The following is a 22388-nucleotide window of genomic DNA, read 5'->3' as shown; positions in this document are numbered from 1 at the left end:
GAAGGAGAAAGAAGATCCCAGAAAGAAATCCATATATATGTGGCCACTTGATATATGACAGCGGCAACGTTGGGACAATTGGACATTCATATGGGGAAATTGAAAGACTTAGCTCTTACTTCACAAAAATCAGTTCCAGGTGAATGGTAAAAGTTTTTTTCAGCTTCTGTAAATATAATTAATAAATAAAATGGTAAGATATTTAAAGTGCACATATGAAAATTTGATATACATAAATTGTATATTTAAATGTGAAAACCAAAACACTAAACTTTTAGAAGATATACAGTAGAACATATTTATTTTTTAAAAAGGACAGAAAGAGAATTGGTAATACATACAGGGAGTTTTTTGTAAAGGACATAAAAAGATAGTATGATTAGAAAATGGCCAAGGGACTTAAACAGATAGTTCACAAAAGCAATCTAAATGGCCAATAAATATGTGAAAAGATACTTTAATCTCATTGGTTATTATGGAAATGCAAAATAAAATCACAATGAAATACCATTCTATTACTGTCAAACATGGCTTAAATTAAAATGACAAAACTAGGTGTAGATAAGTATATGAAACAATGGGAGCTCTTAAGCATTACTGGTGGAACCATACATTGGTAATCTATTTTGCAAAACCAGTTTGGCATTTTCTTAGGTGAAGTTTAAAAACAAACTAGAGCGCAAAAGGTCACATATTGTATGATTCCATTTCTATGAAATGTCCAGAATGGGTGATTCCATAGAAACACAAAGTAGATTAGTGATTGCCAGAGTCTTGGGAGTGAGGGGAATGAGGAAAGTTGCAGTTTCTTTTTTGAGTCATAAAAATGTTCTGAAAGTAGATAGTGGTGATATTTGCACAACTTTGTGAATGTACTAAAACTGCTACACTGTGCACTTGAAAAGGAATTTTATTACATGTGAATTGTATCCTTTTTTTTTTTTTTTTTGGCCACACCACACAACTTGTGGGATCTTAATTCCTCAACCAGGGATCAAACCTGGGCTGGCAGTGGAAGAACAGAGTCCTAATCACTGGACCACCAGGGAATTCCCTATATCTCAACTTTTTTAATCGAGAAAAACTAAACTCAGGTATTAAGGATGCCTATTTAGTTGGTAAAGCTGTAAAGAAATGATTCCCATAAAAGTCAGGGTGCTTACCTTTAATGGAAAAAGGGAGGTGCTTTGACTGGAAAGGTTGACTAGAAGAAGGCATTCTGGAAGATGGCATCATTAACCTGGATGGTATCTATATAGGTGCTTGCTATATAATTATATTACTTTATTACTAGTTAAACTGTGTAAATGAAGCAACTGGTTCAAGGTCAGCTGATTGCACTGTCAACTGAAAAAAATGCACAATGTGAGAGTTGTGAGTTAAGTTTTATTTGGGGCAAAATGAGGACTGCAGCCCAGGAAATAACATCTCAGATAGCTTGGATATACTGCTCCAAAGAGATGGGGGAGAAAGGTCAGTATATATGTGATTTTGGTGAAGCAGGGAAAACATGCAACCAAGCACATATTTTTGCAGAAGTTTTCTGCTAGTCTTGTTAAAGTTACTGCTGGTCGCGAGGAACAGTCATCACCATGAAGGATTTTAGTGCTTTTCTAGATATGAGGAGAAACTGGAGCATGAACTGGACTCATAAAATTTTCTCTTGAAAATACCTAACTATATGAAGACCTGTTCTGCCAGTTTTTCCCAGAACACAGATTGCCTCGTTTCTGATCTCCACCCTGAATTCCTCTCGGGGGGGTGTTGATGATCAGCAGCTGCAGTGGCTCATACTTTGATCCTTGTAGAGATAGATGGCAAGTGCCAATTTGTAGGTAACAGCTCCCAGTTCTATTTATCTTTCATTATAACTTGTTTTTCTGGGATGGATGATTGCTTGTCTTCTAACTATTTCTTCCAACTGCTTGGTGAAGTTGAAAAAACCTGCTTCTTGGGCTGCTGGGTTTTCTATCAGATTTTTTGTCCTTGTTGAGCAATTTCTGGCTGTTTTCAAGGATAAGTTACTCTCAATGATGTAATTTTTTCCCCCTAGAGCCAGAATTGTGGATGTAAGTCAATAAGAAGAATCAATTTAATTATTTTCTTCAAAATGTTCGCATCTTGATCTTCCCTCAAAAGAAGACCAATTCAAATTATATTGATTTTATTCTGTCATAGTCTTCATACTAGTGATTTTTGGTCTCTTGGTAAAATGAATATTGGAAAGTAGAGAAAAAGGCACAAACATTTTAGACCTTAGCTTCTATATAATAAATAATTTCTATGGTCTTTATCCCAGGTTCCTGGCACAGAGCTTCTAAAAACCTTGGAATTTTCTGAGAAAGTCTTATGCCAGTGAAGTAACTCAGGTGGCCCACTAGATAGCTCCAGGATGGAGTCTTGTCTCCAGGAAGACCAACCACATAAATAGAGAGTTGGAACTTTGGTTCAGCCCAACCTCATGAGGAGGGGAAGGAGCTGGAGATTGAGTTCATTGTTTAGCCAGTGATTTAATCAATTGTTCTTACGTAGTGAAACTCCAATGAAAACTGTAGACACCAAATCTCATAGTAGCGTTTCCTGGTTGGTGAACACATTTATTGTGCCAGGAAGCAGGACGCACCCAGATTCCACGAGGAGGGTGCACAGGAGCTCTTCGTTCCTTTCCTGACTTCACCTGTGTGCATCCTCTCTAATAAAACTGTAATAATGAATATGACACTTTCTGAGTTCTGTGAGTTGTTCTAGTGAATTATTGTAGCTGGAAAGAAGGCAGGCATGAAAACCTCCAGATTTGTAGGCAGTAGGTCAGAAGTACAGGTACCTCCCTCCTCCCAAGATAAATGGCTGGTATAGAAAGTGAGGCAGTCTTATTAAGGACTTTGCCCTTAACCTGTTGGGTCTGTACTAACTCTTTGAGGTTGGTGTCAGAATTGAAGTACATGCAGTTGGTGTCAGAATAGTATCTTTTTTGAAAAATATGTTGGAGCCTGGCCATTTGGGAGGAATACTTGTTATAATCAGTTTATTATTTCATCAGCTTCCAGGTGGTAGGAATCCATTGTTATTTACCCCTGAAACAGGGATGCTTTTTGCCAGAGATTACAGTCTTAACATGTAGAGGCCTGATTTTGGATATATCCTGGCGACTACTCCCATAACTTGCAAGCCATTTCCATTCTGTGATCTTGGCAATGTTTGGTATATAAGACATTAAATTGTGAACCAACTCTAAAATGTTCTAATGAACAGATGTGTAAACCTTGGTGGTGGTGGTGATGGTGGTGGTGGTGGTGGTGGTGGTGGTGGTTTAGTTGCCAAGTCGTGTCTGACTCCTGCGACCCCATGGACTATAGCCCACTAGGCTTGTCTGTCCATGGAATTTTCCAGGCGAGAGTACTGGAGTGGATTGCCATTTCCTTCTCCAGGGGATCTTCCCGACCCAGGAATTGAACATGGGTCTCCTGCATTGCTTCCCTGATAGCTCAGACAGTAAAGCATCTGCCTACAATGCAGGAGACCCAGGTTCGATCCCTGGGTCGGGAAGATCCCCTGGAGAAGGAAATGGCACCCCACTCCAGTACTCTTGCCTGGAAAATCTCATGGACTGAGGAGCCTGGTAGGCTACAGTCCATGGGGTCGCAAAGAGTCGGACACGGCTGAGCGACTTCACTTCACTTCTGCATTGCAGGCAGATTCTTTACCGACTGACCTATGAAAGAATGGTAAATTAATAAGTACTTACCTCACTGACACTGAAACAAAGATGTATACCATATGGTGCCCTTAATTCTGGTAAATGCCATCAAGTGTTCAAATATAGGCAACCAGAGGAGAAAGAGGACATACGTAGTTCAGGTTAAATAGGTTTTCTTAGTTTTTTAATTGATTTATTCAGTTATCTTTGTGATTTCCTTTATTCTGGGTTTCATTTGCTCTTCTTTTTCTAATTTCTTAAGATAAAAACTGAGGTCATTGAACTGAATTTTCTTTTTCTAAAAATATTTATTTATTTGGCTGCGTCCAATCTTAATTCCATCATGCAGGATCTTTCCTTGCAGCTAATGGACTCTCTAATTGTGTCATGGGCTCAGTAGTTGTGGCACATAGGCTTGGTTGCTCCATGCGTGTGGGATCTTAGTTCTCCGACCAGGGATCGAATCCGCATCCCCTGCATTGCAAGGCAGATTTTTAACCTCTGGACCACCAGGGAAGGCCCTCATTCTTTTCTAGTACAGGTATTTATTTAGTGATATGTTTTTCTTGCTATCAAACTGCTTTAACTGATATATTTTCATTTTTATTTAGTTTAAATACTTTTCTAGTTTCCTTTTGCATTTCTGCTTTGATTTACAAGTTATTCTGAAGTGTGTTGTTTAGTTTCCAAATATTTGGAAATTCTCCAGAGGTCTTTCTATTATTGATTTCTAATTAAATTTCATTATGCTCACAGACCATACTTTGTATGTCTTGAATTCTTTAAAATTTATTGGATCTTCTTGTTTTATGGGCCAGAATATGATCTTAGTAAATGTTCCATGTTTACTTGAAGAGTGTGTTTGGTAATGTTCTTTAAGTGTCAGTTAGGTCAAGTTGGTTGATGTGTGCTCAGGTGCTCAGTCGTACCTGAGTCTTTGCAGCCCCATGGACTGTAGCCCACCAGGCTTCTCTGGTCATGAAATTTTCCAGGCAAGAATACTGGAGTGGGGTGCCATTTCCTCTTCCAGGGGATCTTCCCGACCAAGGGATAGAACCCATGTCTCTTGCAGCTCCTGCGTTGGCAGGCAGATTCTTTACTACTACCCCTTGCTGATCTATAAATTTCCACTCAAATGATGAAAACTTGGCTCCAACCACCCATTATCTGTATATATTTAGTTTTTCAATTCCACTGTACACAGTAGGACTGTCAGAATTGTTTTCCCCATACTCCCATGGGAAGCATCTTTATAGACTGGAGTATATATATCTAGTTCCTTTTGCCTTCAGACTCCATTCATTTTCCATCTTTTTATGACTTGATAACTGATTTCTTTTTAGTGCTGAATAATTTCATTGTCTACGTGTACCACAGTTGTATTCACCCACTTACTAAAGGATACATTGGCTGCTCCAAGTTTTGGCACTTATCAGTAAAGCTGCTCTCAGCTTCTGTGTGCAATTTTTTATGTGGACAGGAAGTTTTCTACTCAACTGAGTAATTACTTAGGAATACAGTTGCTGGATTATACAATAAGACTGTGTTTAGCATTATAAGAAATTGCCAAACTATCTTCTAAGGTGGCTATACCATTTTGCATTCCTACTAACAATGAATAAGTTCCTGTTATTCCACATCCTTATTAGTATTAGATATTGTCAGTTTTTTAGCCATTCTCATAGATGTGTATGGGTATCCCTTTATGGTTTTAATTTATGATTCCCTATGACAAATGATGTTGAGCAACTTTTCCTGTGCTCGCTTGCCATCTGTGTATCTTCGTTGGTAAGATGTCTGTTCAGACCTTTTTCGCCTTATAAAATTGGTTTGTTTCTTATTGTTGAGCTTAAAAGTTCTTTGTTTATTTTGGATACAAGTCTTTTGTATCCAAAATACAACATGTTTTGCAAATATTTTCTTCCAGTCTATGGTTTATCTTTTTTATTCTCTTAGCAGTGTGTTTTGCAGAGCAGCTTTTTATTTTAATGCAGTCCAATTTATTAATTTTATTCATTGATCATGCTTTTGGTTTCATATCTTAAGAATTCATCACCAAAGGCAGGGTCACTTCCTTTTCCCCTATGTATCTTGTAGAAGTTTGATAGTTTTGTGCTTTATATTTAGGCAGATGTTACATTAGGATCATTTATGTGATCCATGTTGAATTAGTTTTTGTGAAAGGTTGTGTCTAGATGATTCTTCTGTGGGTTTTGTTTTGTTTTTTTGCATACAGACATCTGATTGTTCTAGCACCATTCATGGAAAAAAACTATCTTTTCTCTGTTGAATTGACTAAGCTCCTTTGTCATAGATCAGTTGAATATAGTTGCATTTCTTTATCTCTGGGTGCTCTGTTCTGTTCCATTATCTATGTGTCTGTTCTTTCACCAATACCATACTAACATTTAAAAAAAAAAAACAAACACAGATTTCTTTTATTGGATTTTCTGGTCTTTTTTACAGAAAAAAGTTACATGTATTCCATTATATATTGCAATTATTTTTTAAGTAAATAAATTAAGACTTTTAGTTGGAGTTTCAATATCAAACTCTCAAAAATTAATGGAATGAATATACAGAGAAGTAGAAGGATATAGTAGACCTGAAAAGCACTATTAACCAATTCAACATAATTAAGACTTACACAATTTTCACACAACAGTAGGATACAAATTCTATTCAAGTTCCCATAGACTATGAACTAGGAGACGCTGGAATGTATCCAGAGGCATAAAACAAGGTGCAGACATTTCATAGTCTAAAGGTATTGAAATCATAGAATCTGTTCTCTCATCACTATGGGATAATGTTAGAAGTCAATATCAAAAGATAGTTGAAAACTACCAACGTATTTTCAAGTGCAACGTGACATTTCCCAAGAGAAATCTTTGACTTAGCCATTGAAAGCCTCAATGAAGTTAGAAGACTGAAAAAAACAGAGGATGATTGCAGAGAAGAAAGCATTTCATGAGAGATTAATTCAAAGTGAGAAATTAATATCAAAGATACTCTAAAAAAATCCCATGTATTTGGAAATAAATATCCACTTTTAAATAATGAATGTATCTAAGAAGTCATAACAAGGAAAATAGAAAATATTTGTAATAGAATAATAATCAAAAGAGAATTTACTAGAATTTGTTGCATACAGCTGGAACTGCTCAGTGCAATTAAATATAATGTGGGCTCTTTTTTTTTTTAATTTTTAAATTTTTAAAAAAATTTATTTATTTTAATTGGAGGCTAGTTACTTTACAGTATTGTATTGGTTTTGCCATATATCAACATGAATCTGCCACGGGTGTACACGTGCTCCCCATCCTGAACCCTGCTTCCACCTCCCTCCCCGTACCATCCCTCTGGGTCATCCCAGTGCACCAGCCCCAAGCATCCTGTATCATGCATTGAACCTGGACTGGAGATTTATTTCATATATGATATTATACATGTTTCAATGACATTCTCCCAAATCATCCCACCCTCTCCCTCTCCCACAGAGTCCAAAAGACTGTTCTATACATCTGTGTCTCTTTTGCTGTCTCACATACTGAGTTATCATTACCATCTTTCTAAATTCCATATATATGTGTTAGTATACTGTATTGGTGTTTTTCTTTCTGGCTTACTTCATTCTGTATAATAGGCTCCAGTTTCATCCCCCTCATTAGAACTGATTCAAATGTATTCTTTTTAATGGCTGAGTAATACTCCATTGTGTATATGTAGCACAGCTTTCTTATCCATTCATCTGGTGATGGACATCTAGGTTGCTTCCATGTCCTGGCTATTATAAACAGTGCTGTGATGAACATTGGGGTGCACGTGTCTCTTTCAATTCTGGTTTCCTTGGTGTATATGCCCAGTAGTGGGATTGCTGGGTCATAAGGCAGTTCTATTTCCAGTTTTTTAAGGAATCTCCACACTGTTCTCCATAGTGGCTGTACTAGTTTGCATTCCCACCAACAGTGTAAGAGGGTTCCCTTTTCTCCATACCCTCTCCAACATTTATTGCTTGTAATCTCTATCTTTTAATTGGTGCCTTGTAGCTGAGTTAGTAAAGAATCTGCCTGCAATGCAGGAGACCTAGGTTTGATTCCTGGGTCGGGAAGATCCCCTGGAGAAGGAAATGGTAACCCACTCCAGTATTCTTGCTTGGAGAATCCCATGGACAGAGGAGCCTGGCAGGCTATAGTCCATGGGGTCGTAAGAGTTGGACATGACTTAGTGACTAAACCACCACCACCAACACCAACACCATACTATTTCATTTACTATTGTTGTTGATAATGTTTTGGTTTAAATCTGTCATCTTCCTATTTATTTTCTTATTGTACCATCTGTTTTTTTCTTTATTTGTTCTTTCATTTGGGACTGAGTGTTTTTTAATTTTATTTTACATCCTCTATTGGCTTATGAGCTATAACTCTTTGTTATTTAGTAGTTGGATTAGCATGTATAATATATATTTTTATCACAATATTAAACCACATCACATGTAGCATAAAAATAATACTATTCCATTTCTACCCTCCCAGCCTTTATACTGTCTTCAACCTTTTTATTTTCATATATGATGTAAATTTCACATTACCTTGTTATTTTTGTTTAAACATTATTTTTTAAAGACATTTAAATAATAAGAAAAAAATCTTAGATATTTTCCCATGTAGTTAACATTTCCAGTGTTCTTCACTCTTTCGTGTAGATCCATATTCCATCTGGTATTATTCTCCTTGTGCCTAAAGGACATTTTGAAACTATTTCTTGTAGTGCAGTCTTCTGTTGAGGATTTTGTTTGGCTTTTTTAATCTGAAAATATCTTTATTTCATCTTTTTTTTTAAGAATATTTTCACTGGTGCAGTGACTTTTGACACTAACTGCCCAGAATTGGGCAGAACTTAGGTTATGGCCACAGTCCTCCACAAAACTGTCATTACTTTAGACATCACTTGCATGATGGGCAGTTCCCAGGCCACTCATAATTCTCACCAACTGGATACAAGTTCAGGGCTCCCACTGCCTCCTCAGATTTAATAATTTGCTAGAATGACTTGCAGAAATCATAAAAGAACTATATTTACAAATACAGTTTTATTATAGCAAAAAAGATATATTAAGAACCAGCCAAAAATAGAGACACTTAAGGTGAAGTCTGGGAGGGTCCCCTGTGTGAAGTTTCTGGTGCCTCTCTCCATGAAGTCCAGATGCTTCACTCTCCTGGCATACTCATGTGTAGCAATATGCAGAGTATTACTAACCAGGAACACTCATCAGAGCTTTGGTGTCCATAGTGCTTACTAGAGTTTCATTATGTAAGTAAGCATGATTGACTAATTCATCAGCTATGTGATTGAACTCAGTCTCTTGCACCCCTGGAGGCCAGAGTAATATCAAATGGCTTAAGCTTCAGCTCTCTGTTCTCTTGGTTCCTCATCTTATTTGCATAAACTGTCTGGCCCCACCATAAATAAAGAAGACACTCCTATCACCTGGGAAATTGCAAAGATTTAGAGGCACATTCCTAGGAACTGGGGACAAATGCCACCAGGTTCTTTATTACACAGTAGCTGGGTATAGAATTCCAGGTTGGTAGGATTTGTGTTTTTTCCCATAATTTAAAGATGTTATTTCATTATCCTTTTGCATTATTTTTGGTCAGAAATCTACTATAATCCTTATCTTTATTCCTGTCTAAACATGTCTTTCCTACCCCCCTCAATCTGCCTCCCAACTACTTTTAAGAATTTTCTTTTTATCATGAGTTTTGAGCAATATGATTGTAATGTGCTTTGGTATATATTTCTTCCTCTTACTCTTAGAGATTCTTAGATAAAATGGGTTTATAGTTTTTTCCATCAAATTTAGAAAACCATCAGCCATTATTTCTTTTTTTTTTAAATTTTATTTTATTTTTAAACTTTACATAATTGTATTAGTTTTGCCAAATATCAAAATGAATCCACCACAGGTATACATGTGTTCCCCATCCTGAACCCTCCTCCCTCCTCCCTCCCCATACCATCCCTCTGGGTCATCCCAGTGCTCTAGCCCCATGCATCCAGTATCGTGCATCAAACCTGGACTGGCATGTCGTTTCATACATGATATTTTACATGTTTCAATGCCATTCTCCCAAATCTTCCCACCCTCTCCCTCTCCCACAGAGTCCATAAGACTGTTCTATACATCAGTGTCTCTTTTGCTGTCTCATACACAGGGTTATTGTTACCATCTTCCTAAATTCCATATATATGCGTTAGTATACTGTAATGGTGTTTTTCCTTCTGGCTTACTTCACTCTGTATAATAGGCTCCAGTTTCATCCACCTCATTAGAACTGATTCAAATGTATTCTTTTTAATGGCTGAGTAATACTCCATTGTGTATATGTACCACAGCTTTCTTATCCATTCATCTGGTGATGGACATCTAGGTTGCTTCCATGTCCTGGCTATTATAAACAGTGCTGCAATGAACAACCATTATTTCTTCAAATATGTTTTCTGCATCCTCCACTCTCTTATCCTTTAAGGATTATTATTCTGCTTGAAGTTGTCACACACCTCAGTGATGTGCTGGTTTTTATTATTGTTGTTATTTACAACTTTTTTTCCTCTTAGTGTTAGGCATTTCTGACATGTGTGTGTTCTGTGAATCCCTAGCTTTGCTGTGAGCTCCTGGAAGATTCTTCGTGTTCTTTTCAATAACCATCACCACACCCGGTCCTTGGAAGACTGGCCATTGTTTGTAGGATACTCATGTTCAGGGCCTTGAGGCTTTAGATTGGTGGTTTGGGGAACCAACAAAGGGCATCTAGCTTTACATGTCAGGGATCAAACTGAGGGCACTTGTTAATCTCTGAGATGACACTATTTAAAAAGAATTTTATATATATAGTTTTTTAGACCTTGATAATTCTGAGGAGGCCTGATTCTTTTTAAGTCCTACCTAAGGAAACAGCTATTCTAAATCACTTTTCTCACACCCTGGTGACATGTGCTAGCCAGGAGGTAGGATAAACCATAAGAGGTAGCCCCCAACACCCAGGAAACCCAGAGTTGGTACTGAGTTGAGAGCAGATCTACTGCATAAGGTTGTGCACCTCACTGGGGCTCCCTGGCAAGGGGATGAGTAGAAGCTGAAAATGCCTCTTCTTCATTAGTTCTCCTAAAGAGAGTGCCTTTATATAATTGATATAGAGGTACTGCACAGGGTAGGGAGCCGTTGTTTGAGAGACTGATTTGTCTAAGATCAGTACTGTGCTTAGTCATTCAGTTGTGTCTGACTTTTTGCGACCCCATGAACTATAGCCTGCCAGGCTCCTCTGTCCTTGGGGATTCTCCAGACAAGAATACTGGAATGGGTTGCCATGCCCTCCTCCAGGGGATCTTCCCAATATTGCAGGTCTTCCACATTGCAGGTGGGTTCTTTACTGTCTCAGCCACCCAGAAGATCAGTACAGAAAGACATTGAGTGCTATCCATGCCTGTTGAATGGAGATAATAAACTCATGGGCAGCTTCATGGCACTTTGGAACATCATACCCTTTACAAAAAATAAATTGTCCAAGAAGAAACCAGGGCCTGCTGAATTATTAGGTCCCTGGGTAGCTGCTGTTTCTCATAGCTAGTGTGGGTTCATAGAGGTGAGCACAGAAGTGGGGTGGTGGGGAGGGACTGGCTGAGTGATCAGCACATCATGGAGTGTGGTGCTTATTTCAACATGGTTTTTTGGGTAGAGACATGTTGACAGCTTCTCCTAAATAGCAGCCCCCAGCTGGCAATTGGACCACAGAAGTATGGCAGGCTTAGATTTGGCAATCATGGTCCTTAGCACTAAGGTAAGTACAGTTGTTGTTGTTTTTTTTTCAATTTATTTTAATTGGAGGCTAATTACTTTACAATATTGTGGTGGTTTTTGCCATACATTCACATGAATCAGCCATGGGTGTACATATGTTCCCCATCCCTCCCCATCCCATCCCTCAGGGTCATCCCAGTGCACCAGCCCTGAGCGCCCTGTCTCATGCATCAGACCTGGACTGGTGATCTGTTTCACATATGATAATATACATGTTTCAATGCTATTCTCTTCAATCATCCCACCCTTGCCTTCTCCCACAGAGTCCAAAAGTCTGTTCTTTGCATCTGTGTCTATTTCGCTGTCTCACATATAAGGTCATTGTTACCGTCTTTCTAAATTCCATATATATGCGTTAATATACTGTATTGGTGTTTTTTCTTTCTGACTTACTTCTCTCTGTATAATAGGCTCCAGTTTCATCCACCTCATTAGAACTGATTTAAATGCATCCTTTTTAATGGCTGAGTAGTATTCCATTGTGTATATATACCACAGTTTTCTTATCCATTTGTCTGCTGATGGACATCTAGGTTGCTTCCATGTCCTGGCTATTGTAAACAGAAGCACACAGTTTTGTTCAAAACTTCTGAGCTATAAGTTTACAAGTTGTAGGGGACATGTGAAAACTAACAAAGAGATGGAGATAATTCCTACCCTGTGAAAGGGTTGGGCATGCTTTGCAGACTTGGGGACCTTGTGTATGGACTGTTTAAGGAGCACCACTCTCCTAAGTCCCCACCTGAGAACTTCATTTTCCCCTAGGCACACATATTTCTGGGTTAGCTCCTTGGATGCAGTGTGCAGAATATATGTGCAAGAGCCTTTCAGACCAGCAGTCCCATTGCCCTTTGAGAAGTGTTTGAGTGTTTGGCTGTGTGCTCTGCCCCGAATGAGTTCAAGCCTTTGCAAAGTTGGGTTAACTTGACTAGGCAGATTGGAACCTGAGATGTTCCAAGGAGGACAGGAAATTGTCAAGTTGCTGCTAGATCTAGAACAGATGTCTGAGAAGCATAGATGGGTTATAGGCAACTTGGGAACAAGGGAAAACCCTCTGGGCTGCCAAACTTTTGCAAAGAGAGAATCATTAAACTAATGGTGGGCCTGGAAAAATAATCATATGTGCTCATTGCTGGTGCTAGGGGATGATTTCTTTTCTAAAGGTTGTCATCTCAGCCTTCCCCAGAAGCAAATCTCACAGAGGATTTCTTTTACTTTCCCTGTTTACAGGTAACAGTCCTTTGGATAGTCCCCGGAATTTCTCTCCAAATGCACCTGCTCACTTTTCCTTTGTTCCTGCCCGTAGGTAAGTTTGTAGACTCTTCTGTGACTAGTGACTAACATGTGTGGTATTTGCATGAATGCCAGTTAAATGTCAGCTTCCTCCTTTGAGACATTGCCCTTCTAAGTGTGTTACCTTCGGTCTGCCAGCCATCAAAATTCTTTTCCTGCTTTCCTCGCCCAGGTCATAATTATCTTGTTCAACCTTTGTTTTCCAAACACCATAGGTGTTTGCATTTGAGTGTTCGAATGGGCAAGCAGATACTAGAAGTGAATTTATTTTACAATCTTAAACAGAAATCCCTGGTTTCCTGAGGGTATGTTCTGAAACATTATACTCTCAATTGAGAGCTGTGCTAATGAGAAGATGGGCTCTCCTCCCAGGAGGACCCAAAGTTACACTTCTCCTCCTCTAACTCAGCTAGTTCAGGGAGCTGGAAGGGGCCATTTATGCCTCTCTCCTTGAGGATAAAGAGACTACCAGGTCTTCACTTATACTCCCATGAATTTGGTGTGATTTGGTGTGATTAACAGCCATGCTTGTATTCCTCACATTTCACTCATTTCCGGAAGTGACATGAACTTGTCTCCAGCACGTGGGAGCAGGCTTGACAGTTCAGCCCACTGCCAGGCTATCTGCCAGTACTTCTCTGGCCTCTGGAGAAGTACTGAGCTGACTGACATGAGTCCATCCATGTGTCAAGTCTTCTTATACAAATTATTTACTTTTCAGAACATCTCTACAATTCTTGCTTGGCAGAGTTCGTGTTCTTTGATTTTATTTTTAAAGCTATTCTTGATTAGAGCCAGTCTTTGTCATTAAGACCTCCAGAAAAGGAATGTTTTCAGTATAGGAATATGCTGGATGGATGCATCTGCCTTTCCAGCCCGGCCGAAAGTCTCATTTGTCCCAGACTTGCTGCCTCGACTGTGTGTGAACTCTCACCTCAGAGCTGGGACAGCAGGACCTAGGACTGTCCTCTATACTGAGTCATTTCCCGTTCATTCAGTAAATATTTACTGAGCACCCAGTAAGCCCAGGCACAGGCTGGGTACTTAGTGGGAACCAGACAGACAGAGCCCTTATTTTCTAGAAACTTAGTGGAGTTAGTAGAGTCTGTGCACTTGTTCCCTTTGAAGGAATGCTGTTCCCTCAGGTCTTTGCTTAGTTAACATCAGCTCTCCAGAGAGGCCTTCCCTCACCATACAGTATAAAGAAGTCCCTCATCATTCTCCAGCAGAGCATCCAGTTTGATGTTCAAACTAGTACTTTTCAGTGCCTGATACAGTCACCCCTGGGTATCCAGAGGGAACTGGTCCCAGGACCCCCGTGGATACCAAAATCCACAGATGTTTAAGGCTCATAGTATTTGCATATAACCTTTGTACGTCCTCTTCTGTACTTTAAATCATCTCTGGATTACTTATAATACCCAATACAATGTAAATGCTATGTAAATAGTTTTAAATACAGTGTGAATAGTTGCTGGCACCCAGAAAATTCAGGTTTGGCTCTGTGGAACTTACTGGATTATTTTTTCCCTGAATATTTTTGATTCACTGTTGGTTGAATCTGCAGATGCAGAACTATGGATAAGGGGGGCTGCCTGTATTTTCTTATTTGCTTTCCATTTCCTCTTAACCAGAATCAAAGCACCTTTAATAGAGATGCCTTAACATGTTGCAAATATGTCTGCTGGTATATAATAAGCACTCAGTCGGTGCTTACTGACTGAATGAGTGGTGGGGAAGAATGATGAACAAGCAAATGAACAAGTATATAGTTTTAACCTGTGATAAGCACCGTAAAGGGAAAGAATATGATGCTGCCTAAAAGAGTAGGAAGGGAATGAGGCTGGAGAGTCTATACTGGGTGGTCATAAGGCCTCTAAGAAGAACTGACCTTTAAGCCAGCCTGAAGGATAAGAAGGAGCCTGCCATGTTGAAAGTGAGAACACAGGTGTGTAGACCAATCCAGGCAGAGGGAATAGCTTGTTCCACTGGTGCCCTGTGCCTGCATGGGCTTTCGGAATAGATCAGCTGGGAACTCTGAGGCTTGGTATTACCACTGAGATCCACTCAGGTCTGTGCTAGGTGGCCTAAAGTTTGAGTCAAAGACAGAAATCTAGGCTGTCCCCTTACCAGACAGAGGTGGGAAAGCGATTAGGTATTGATAGGGGAGGGGAAGAAGACGTCAATCCTGCCAAACAGAGTCCTCAGAAATTGTGTTTCCTGTCACTGAAGTCCAGCTTGGGTTTTATAGCATTGCATTAGTTTGGAATTTCACACAAAAGGCAGATGTAATGAAACTCTAGGGGTATACCTGTTAGTCATACAATTCCACTTCTAACTTTTGCACATTCCTAAACAAAAGGTTTGCCTCTGCCAAGCTAGACCAAATGCCAGGGGTCAGACAGATCAGTCCCTCTGGTTCCCTTTGGTTCTCACTTTAATGTATGTCTTTCCACCACAGCCATGGCCACAGAGCAGACAGGTAATAGCGGACTTGACGGGGAGGGGCTGGGAAACTGCTGTGCATGGCCAGACAGTGTGGTTTGTGGTCTTGTGCTTGGTGAGAACGGGTGTGATGAGTCTTCTCTGACTGTGGGTTTGGACATTTGGCCTTTCATTTCTAGCAAAGAGGCCCTAAGGGAGCACCCTCTGCCTGCTGGAACCAAGGCTCCATGCTCATACGCTTAGAGGCAGGATTTGATAAATAGTTCCAAGCTTCTGAGCAAAGAGACAAGTCACCCTCATTCCCACAACTTTCCTTGGTCACCCAGTGGATGACCCAGCAGAGGACACAGAGGCCTCCTTACAGTGGCATTTCTGACTCTGGTGGTCCCTGCTCCTCAGTTTATAGGAAAATTGCTGCCAGGCAATTGGTTTTCATTTCCTTGTGAAGGAGGAAAAGTCATCTGTGGAGAAGTGTATCTGACAAGGGTTTGGGAAATGCCTCCCTGAGCTAGACTAGTTCGATTTTCACTGAGCTCTGTTTTCTGGGAATTGACTTGCTTTCTTGTGTAGAGCTCTCAGGGCCAAGCAGAGAGGTCAGAGAGAACATCATGTTTGAGCAGGCTCCTGGACATTTTGTGTCTCAGAGACTAGGTTCCAGCAGGACTGGCTGCCTGGGTGGCATGAATTTTGAGTTGTGTGCATGTGGCATGGAACCCCCGGCTGTCCCCTAACAGAACCTAGTAGAAAAAGCTGCTCCGTGTTGCTGGGGGTGGCGGGGAGTGCTTCCAAAAGAAAAGCCCTGGCAAGATTGATTCCTTTTTTGCTTCTTCCTCTCATGCCTCACCCCACCCACTGTTAACTGTGAAGCCTGGAACAAAACAATCCACCCTGATCTCTGGGTCTTAATGTTTTCTCTGAAGATTGAGAGTTTTGAACTTAACTTCTAAAGGTCCTCCATTGCTAATGTTCAAAGAAGTTTTCCTCTAACTTCAACCAGAGCAGGCTATACCCCAAGCCCCACAAGAAAGAACGTTTGTTACAATACATCCTGTAATCCAGGAAAGAATCACTTGTCCATGTTATAAAAGCTTCAAGCCAAATATTTGCTTGATCTTTCTTCTCTACAGCAAAGCAGGTAACTGTGGTTCTCTGTAATGAGAGCTTCAGGCATATCCTCTAAAGAGCAGCTGGAAGCCTGCCCCAGAGTCTCATATACAGCCAAGACTATACCACCTCACTCCTCATTCATCAGGTTGCTGTCACTCTTTGACAAACATTCTCAAAGATTGGATTTATCAGTCCTGATGGGTCCTGGGTAGCCTTTGACTATTTGCCATCTATTAATTCATACTCAGACCCAAGTGGTAGTTTCATTTCTTCCTGGTTATCAACCCAGTGGCCTGGGGCACCCCAAAGAGCCCTTCATGTGGAGCCTTTAGGAAAGGAGCTAGCATTTCAGTGGCAGTTCTGTCCTTGTGATGTACCCTTTAGCTGGGATCCTCTGTCATCGCTAGAAGTGAGTAAGTTGAGAGTGTAAAGATGTTTATTCCAAAACCATAGTATTGCATAACAGATGTTCTTATTTAAAGTTATGGACTCCTTTATAGTCAGAGATGTCTGTCTTTCAGTGGGAAATACAGAACAATAGGCCCCATGTACGAGAGAGATATGAAAGCATGTGCTGGACCGAGCAGTACAGTCTTGAGACAAGAAAGAGCCCACCAGTGAATTAGCTGCCCCAAAAAAACTGATCAAAAGACAGGCAGGTCCTGGGCTCAGGGTGGGGTCTGGTAGAAACTGCCTAACGTTCGTTTCTTACATAGGACTGATGGACGGCGCTGGTCTTTGGCCTCATTGCCTTCTTCAGGCTATGGAACCAACACCCCTAGTTCTACCGTGTCAGTAAGTGGCCAAATCTGTGGCTGTACTTCCTTCGCCCTACAGTGTTGTGAAATGGTTCTCAACTTTTTCTCCAGAGCCCAGCTCAGAGAGGTTGTTTGGGGTGAGGCTGAGTGGGGCAGAGGTCTGGTGGCCCTTAACAGCCATAGTCAGATCCATTACATGCCTTTGGAAAGAATGAACCAGCTTGTCTCTGAGCATCAGTTATTCCTAGTGGAGTCCGAGGGGGACTTGAGAATGGACTTTTTCTTTGCCCATGAGGCTGGGCACAGGGACTCCTAAGCACAGTTCCCTTGCTCCCCTATTTTATTTCCAGAACTGCAGTCAAGAGCAGGTAACCCCTCCCATGTCCCAAAGGACATGTATCCTCCAACTTTTTCACTTTTCCTTTCAAAAACTTCTAAAACTTCTTAGAGAAGATTTTAGCCTAAAACACAACAGATGTCCTATTGCCGCTGTGCACAAGTGATGCTAAAATGAGACTTCCTCACTGAGCAACTTTTAATTGAAGGCAGGATGACGCATTGGCAAACACTTTCTGTAAAGGGCCATATTTCAGGCTTTGCAAGCCACAGACTGGATGACCCATTTCCCTTGTATTCCACCATTCTTTAGGTCTTCTCAGATCAATTTGTCTATATTCATAAATCCAAAGCAGGAAAAGGAGTTACTCTTTTTTTTTTTTTTTTTTTGCTGCACCTCACAGCCTGTGGGATCTTAGTTCCCTGACCAGGGATCCAACCCATGCCTTCTGCAGTGGAAGTGCAGAGTCTTAACCATTGGACCTGCAGGAGAGTCCTAAATATTACTCTTAAGTTAATCCAAGGATCTCACTGGTCCTTCTGCAGCTGTTAGTTTCAGATCTTTCCCTAGTAAATATCCCTTCCCATAATCCTTTACTCAACCATGATTTTTTTAGATCCAAGGTAAGTGTCATGTATTTATTATGTATATATATTCCTGTTCAAAAAATTTTAATTGACCCAACCCATTGCTTCAGCTTATTTTATTGAAATACCTTAAAATACCAACTTTGCTTCATGTTAGTTGCAGTTGAGTGAGGATAATTTTTTACAGTTTCTGTCCAAACCATTTATAAAAAACGTGACCAAGACAGAGCCCTGTGAAAACCTCCCACCAGCTGTTTACAACTTCATTTATTATAGCATTCCATGAGAGAAGTGTGTACTGTTAGTCAAAAGAATTCTGGTTTCTCACTTGGTATTAAGGCTTACATGTGGCCTCAGAGTTCTCTCAGTGTGGTGCTGCAGCTTTGAGTGTAAATGGATTTAGACATTTAACTTCAGATTCTTCATCAGTTGGTGAGCAGAACTGAGCCAAGAGTGTTAGATTGGCTGCTGTTGTAGCTGGTCTGATCGGGTAAGGGGGGATTCACGACCAGGGCTGCCACAGCAATGGCTGCACTGTGGGCTGCCTCTGATAGCACAGCTCACTCCCTCTCATTGTCTCCTGTGACTCCAGTGGGCTTAGCTTTAATCTCAGTCATCAGACCATGTTTAGAACTCTTACCTATTTTCAGGTCAAGTCTAATATTTGAGTTGCAGATCTGAAAATAATTTTCTTCCCTGCTGAATTTTCTTGCCTATTGGTATCCCTAGAGCCTGGGTGAAGTGGTCACAGCCTCAGCAAAGCCAGTTGCCCTCTGGTTAACAACCTGAAGGAAGCATTGCCGAGCACCCCTAGGGCTCTCCAAGGTGTTGTAGGAAGGAGAACTTACAGGATGTCGTTTGTAGGTCGAGCATTCCTAGGACATTGCCAAAGAAGCCAGGAAGCATGGCTTATTAATTACTTGCCATTCCAACTAGCCAAAAGCCTCATGAAAGTAAGGGGTCCTTGCAGAAGAATCTGCTTTTTGCCACCTAAAGAGGGCCCCTAGGAAGTCGGGGAACTCTCACACCCATGAATGTCTGGGTCTGACCCCCTGCAAAACTCAGGAAAGAGAAGAGTATCTCGGCTTCCTCAGGACTGAGAGCCCTGAGGGGTAGAGATGGACAGGATCGTGCCCTGTGGAGAGGAAGCCTGCCGCTGTGGGCTGACTTCAGGTTTACACTGACTGGGGGCCCCTCACCATTCTCAGCCCACCTCCGCTCCTGGCCTGCCTCACACTTCTCTCTAATGCTTTTTTTTTTTTAATGTCCCCTCTAGTCGTCGTGCTCCTCTCAGGAGAAGCTGCACCAGTTGCCTTTCCAGCCCACGGCCGATGAGCTGCACTTCTTGACGAAGCATTTCAGCACAGACAGTGTGCCTGATGAGGAGGGGCGGCAGTCCCCCGCCCTGCGGCCCCGCTCCCGCAGCCTCAGGTGAGGGGCCCTCTCCCGCCTGGAGCTCAGCTTGTCCTCAGAGCCTAGGAGTTGGCACATTTGCTCCATAAAGGGCAAGACAATAAATAGTTCACACTTTGTAGGCCATACCACCTCTGGCAGCTACTTACTCTGCTGTTGTGTGGACTCATCCACAGACATTATGTGAACTTTATTTATAAAAGCAGGCAGCTGGCCAGATTTGGTCTGCGGGCCATAATTTGCCAACCCCTGGCCTAGCACATGGGCACAGCTCAAATGAGTCAAGCCCAGGGAGGCTCAAGCCCTTTGGCTTCAGGTACAGTTCAGCTCACCCCACCACCCGCTGCCACCGAGAGGTGCCTAATGATGCTCTCAGGGGGTCCCTCTTCTTCCCTTTAAAAGTAGTTGGCAGTAAAAATGTACTGTGGACTCTTTTCAGTTATGGGAGAATAATGGTATCATCCCTCCTGATGGTTACCTGGCTAAGAACCCAGTGGCCCAGAATATGTAACTCAGCCAACTGAAAATGTTGCTTCTGAGGACACTTGTGGCTGACTCAGGGAGAAGCCCATCGCAAAAGAAGAACTAAATGGCCATCTCAATCAGTCTCATCTCCCTGAATCACTAGGGCTCATCAAACCAAGCAGTCCTTAACCCCTGATTTCTCTGTGTATTCCATGGATTCAGTCAGCTCTTCTCTTTGGCATTAGGTGGTAAATCTGTGCCAAAATTCCAAGTTTAAGAAGAAGGTGGAAACTGCAATGAGCAGGGCTTTCAGAGATGGAGCTCAGCTTTCCAGGGCCCCTGAGAAGTACTAAAGTGGCCAACATGTTGAGGGTGGGGGCCAAGGAGTAATGCCTCCCAGGAAGAGTCCCCTCGGGTAATGCTGGCACTGCAGGTGTCAGGGAGGGAGCTGAGCCAGACCACAAAGACTGGTTCAAGTTTAGGTTGGTGACAGTAATGACTGGGACTGCAGTGCACAGGGTCAGACATTCAGACGAGGGAGCGTGGAGCCCAGTCCACCGGGGAACGCCCGAGTCTTGGTGCTCTTCACAGTCCACACAGAAACAGGGGCGCCTGTTAGAACATCCAAGAGTGAGAGGACGGCAGTACCTCTGGGAATCCCTGAGGATTACTCTTAAAATGCTTGGTAATGTGCATTAGTGCAGCAGACGGACCAGGGCCACTGCAGGGAGGAAAGGCAGGAAAGAGCAGCTCTGGACTCAACTGGGATCACAGGTCGGGGGCATCAAACTGGGCAGGACCCAAGTAGCCATTCAGTTGCGTGGCTCAGACTTTGAAATCCTTTACGAGGATATAACCACATGTGGGCCAAAGTGGAAGATTTAGATGGCCCAGGTCCTCAACAGACTGGCGGGACTGGCCTCATTCATCCCCGAGGTAGAGCTAGGTCAGCCCCACTGGCTGCAGCTTGTTTGGAAAAGATACAGGTATAGACTGTCTTCCTCTAGTTGTTTTGATGGTTGGTGGTTTGATTGAATTTGATTCCTGGAACATGCTGGGGGTGTGCCCAACCCCACTGGCCAAAGCAAGGAGGACGCAGACAGTCCTGTTATGGGGGTGGGGATCCTAGAAGAACCTCTTGTGGCTTCAAGAGTGGTCTCCTGCTGTCTAGGCCTTTTCAGGCCCTGGCAGAGGTCTTTGTGAAGGCCAGGCCTCTTACAGGAAGGTAGTCTAGCTCCAAGTGACACCATTTTGAGCTGAAGAAAGTGTACTGGCAGCTCCAGGAATAAGGAGGCTCTGGAACTCAGCACTGCTGAAGGTGGGAGTGTATGGCTGCTGCAGACAGTGGGCAGGCACGGGCTCGGGATGGGCATCTTTCTCCTCACTGGTTCCCTGCACTAATGTAACACACTTGTTTCTTTCTTAATTAGTCCTGGACGGTCACCAGTTTCCTTTGACAGTGAAATAATAATGATGAATCATGTATACAAGGAAAGATTCCCCAAGGTAAGGATCCAGATTAAAGGAAACGGTAATATCCCTGAGGATGTCGCTTCCAGCCAGCCCCACTGCAAAGACCAGAGGTGGGAGGTAGCACCCTGTCTCTGGAGGCAGCCAGAATAGGAGGGCACAACATGGGGGCTGCCAGACTGCCAGAGAAGAGGAGGGACAGAGGACCTGGAAGTCTGGGAACTGTGCTTGCAAGCCTCTGTTTCCCCGCTCCCCACAGAAAAGGGGTGTCTAAAGGGAAATGTCAAAGCCGTATCCTACCATATGTTAATGGGGAAGGAAAGAGCAGAGATCTTGGTTCTAACCTGCCCATGAGGATCCATGAGTTGGGATCCCCAAGAAGGAGATTTGCCCTCTGAGAGCACCTTCATTTAAGGCAGATTTCTAAATTTCCCCTGCCAGGAAATTGGCCAGAGGGAGCAGTAGGGTGGGAGACAGAGCTCAGAGTTGCTATTCACAATTGGACTTGTGTTTTCAAGTGGGGAAATGCCAAGGAGGGAGGCGGGTTACTGTCCTGAGATAGTTGGGAAGTGGTCTTCAGAGCTGCAGTTTGATGGTGAACCTCCTCGTATGTGGAAAGAGAACCTTGTTTTGCATTTGCCTTTCCTTTTGAAGACCACATGCCTAAACCCTGTGATGTGGCTGTCTAATGATAGGCCTTGCCCCTGCAGAACAAACCAGCTCTGGAGGGAGGGAACCAGGGCCAGGTGGACCCCTCTTCATGACAGCAGCAAGCATGAGGTCTTCAGGCCTCTTTGTTCATCCTCCATCCAGACCCCCGGCTCTGCCTGTTCTTCTGTATCAGGGTTGGCAATGTGTGGTTTCCTGCTCCTCCAGCATGTCCTTTCTCTAGCCTTGGGGAGTCTCTGGGCACACGGGGCAGGCTGAGGGAAAGCTGTGCCGTCCTCTTGCT

The 22388-nt window shown here is 42.2% G+C and overlaps 1 protein-coding gene across 8 annotated transcripts in view; it reads left to right on the top strand.

Annotated features, from left to right (window-relative positions):
- MAST2 (microtubule associated serine/threonine kinase 2) overlaps positions 1 to 22388 on the top strand; it is a 207402-nt gene that overhangs the window by 160802 nt on the left and 24212 nt on the right. For 6 of the 8 annotated variants that reach the window (XM_061412118.1, XM_061412117.1, XM_061412121.1 and 3 more), the window contains 5 exons: positions 12792 to 12867; positions 15316 to 15336; positions 17123 to 17201; positions 19365 to 19519; positions 21397 to 21472. In XM_061412118.1, the coding sequence (XP_061268102.1) occupies positions 12792 to 12867; positions 15316 to 15336; positions 17123 to 17201; positions 19365 to 19519; positions 21397 to 21472 (407 nt within the window). The remainder of the gene's footprint in view (positions 1 to 12791; positions 12868 to 15315; positions 15337 to 17122; positions 17202 to 19364; positions 19520 to 21396; positions 21473 to 22388) is intronic. The other 2 variants (XM_061412120.1, XM_061412119.1) reach the window with 1 other exon arrangement.

This window comes from Bos javanicus, chromosome 3 (assembly GCF_032452875.1).
Source record: "Bos javanicus breed banteng chromosome 3, ARS-OSU_banteng_1.0, whole genome shotgun sequence".
NCBI lineage: Eukaryota > Metazoa > Chordata > Mammalia > Artiodactyla > Bovidae > Bos > Bos javanicus.
Note: the sequence above shows the minus strand (reverse complement) of the source record. Positions and strands in the feature narration are given on the sequence as shown.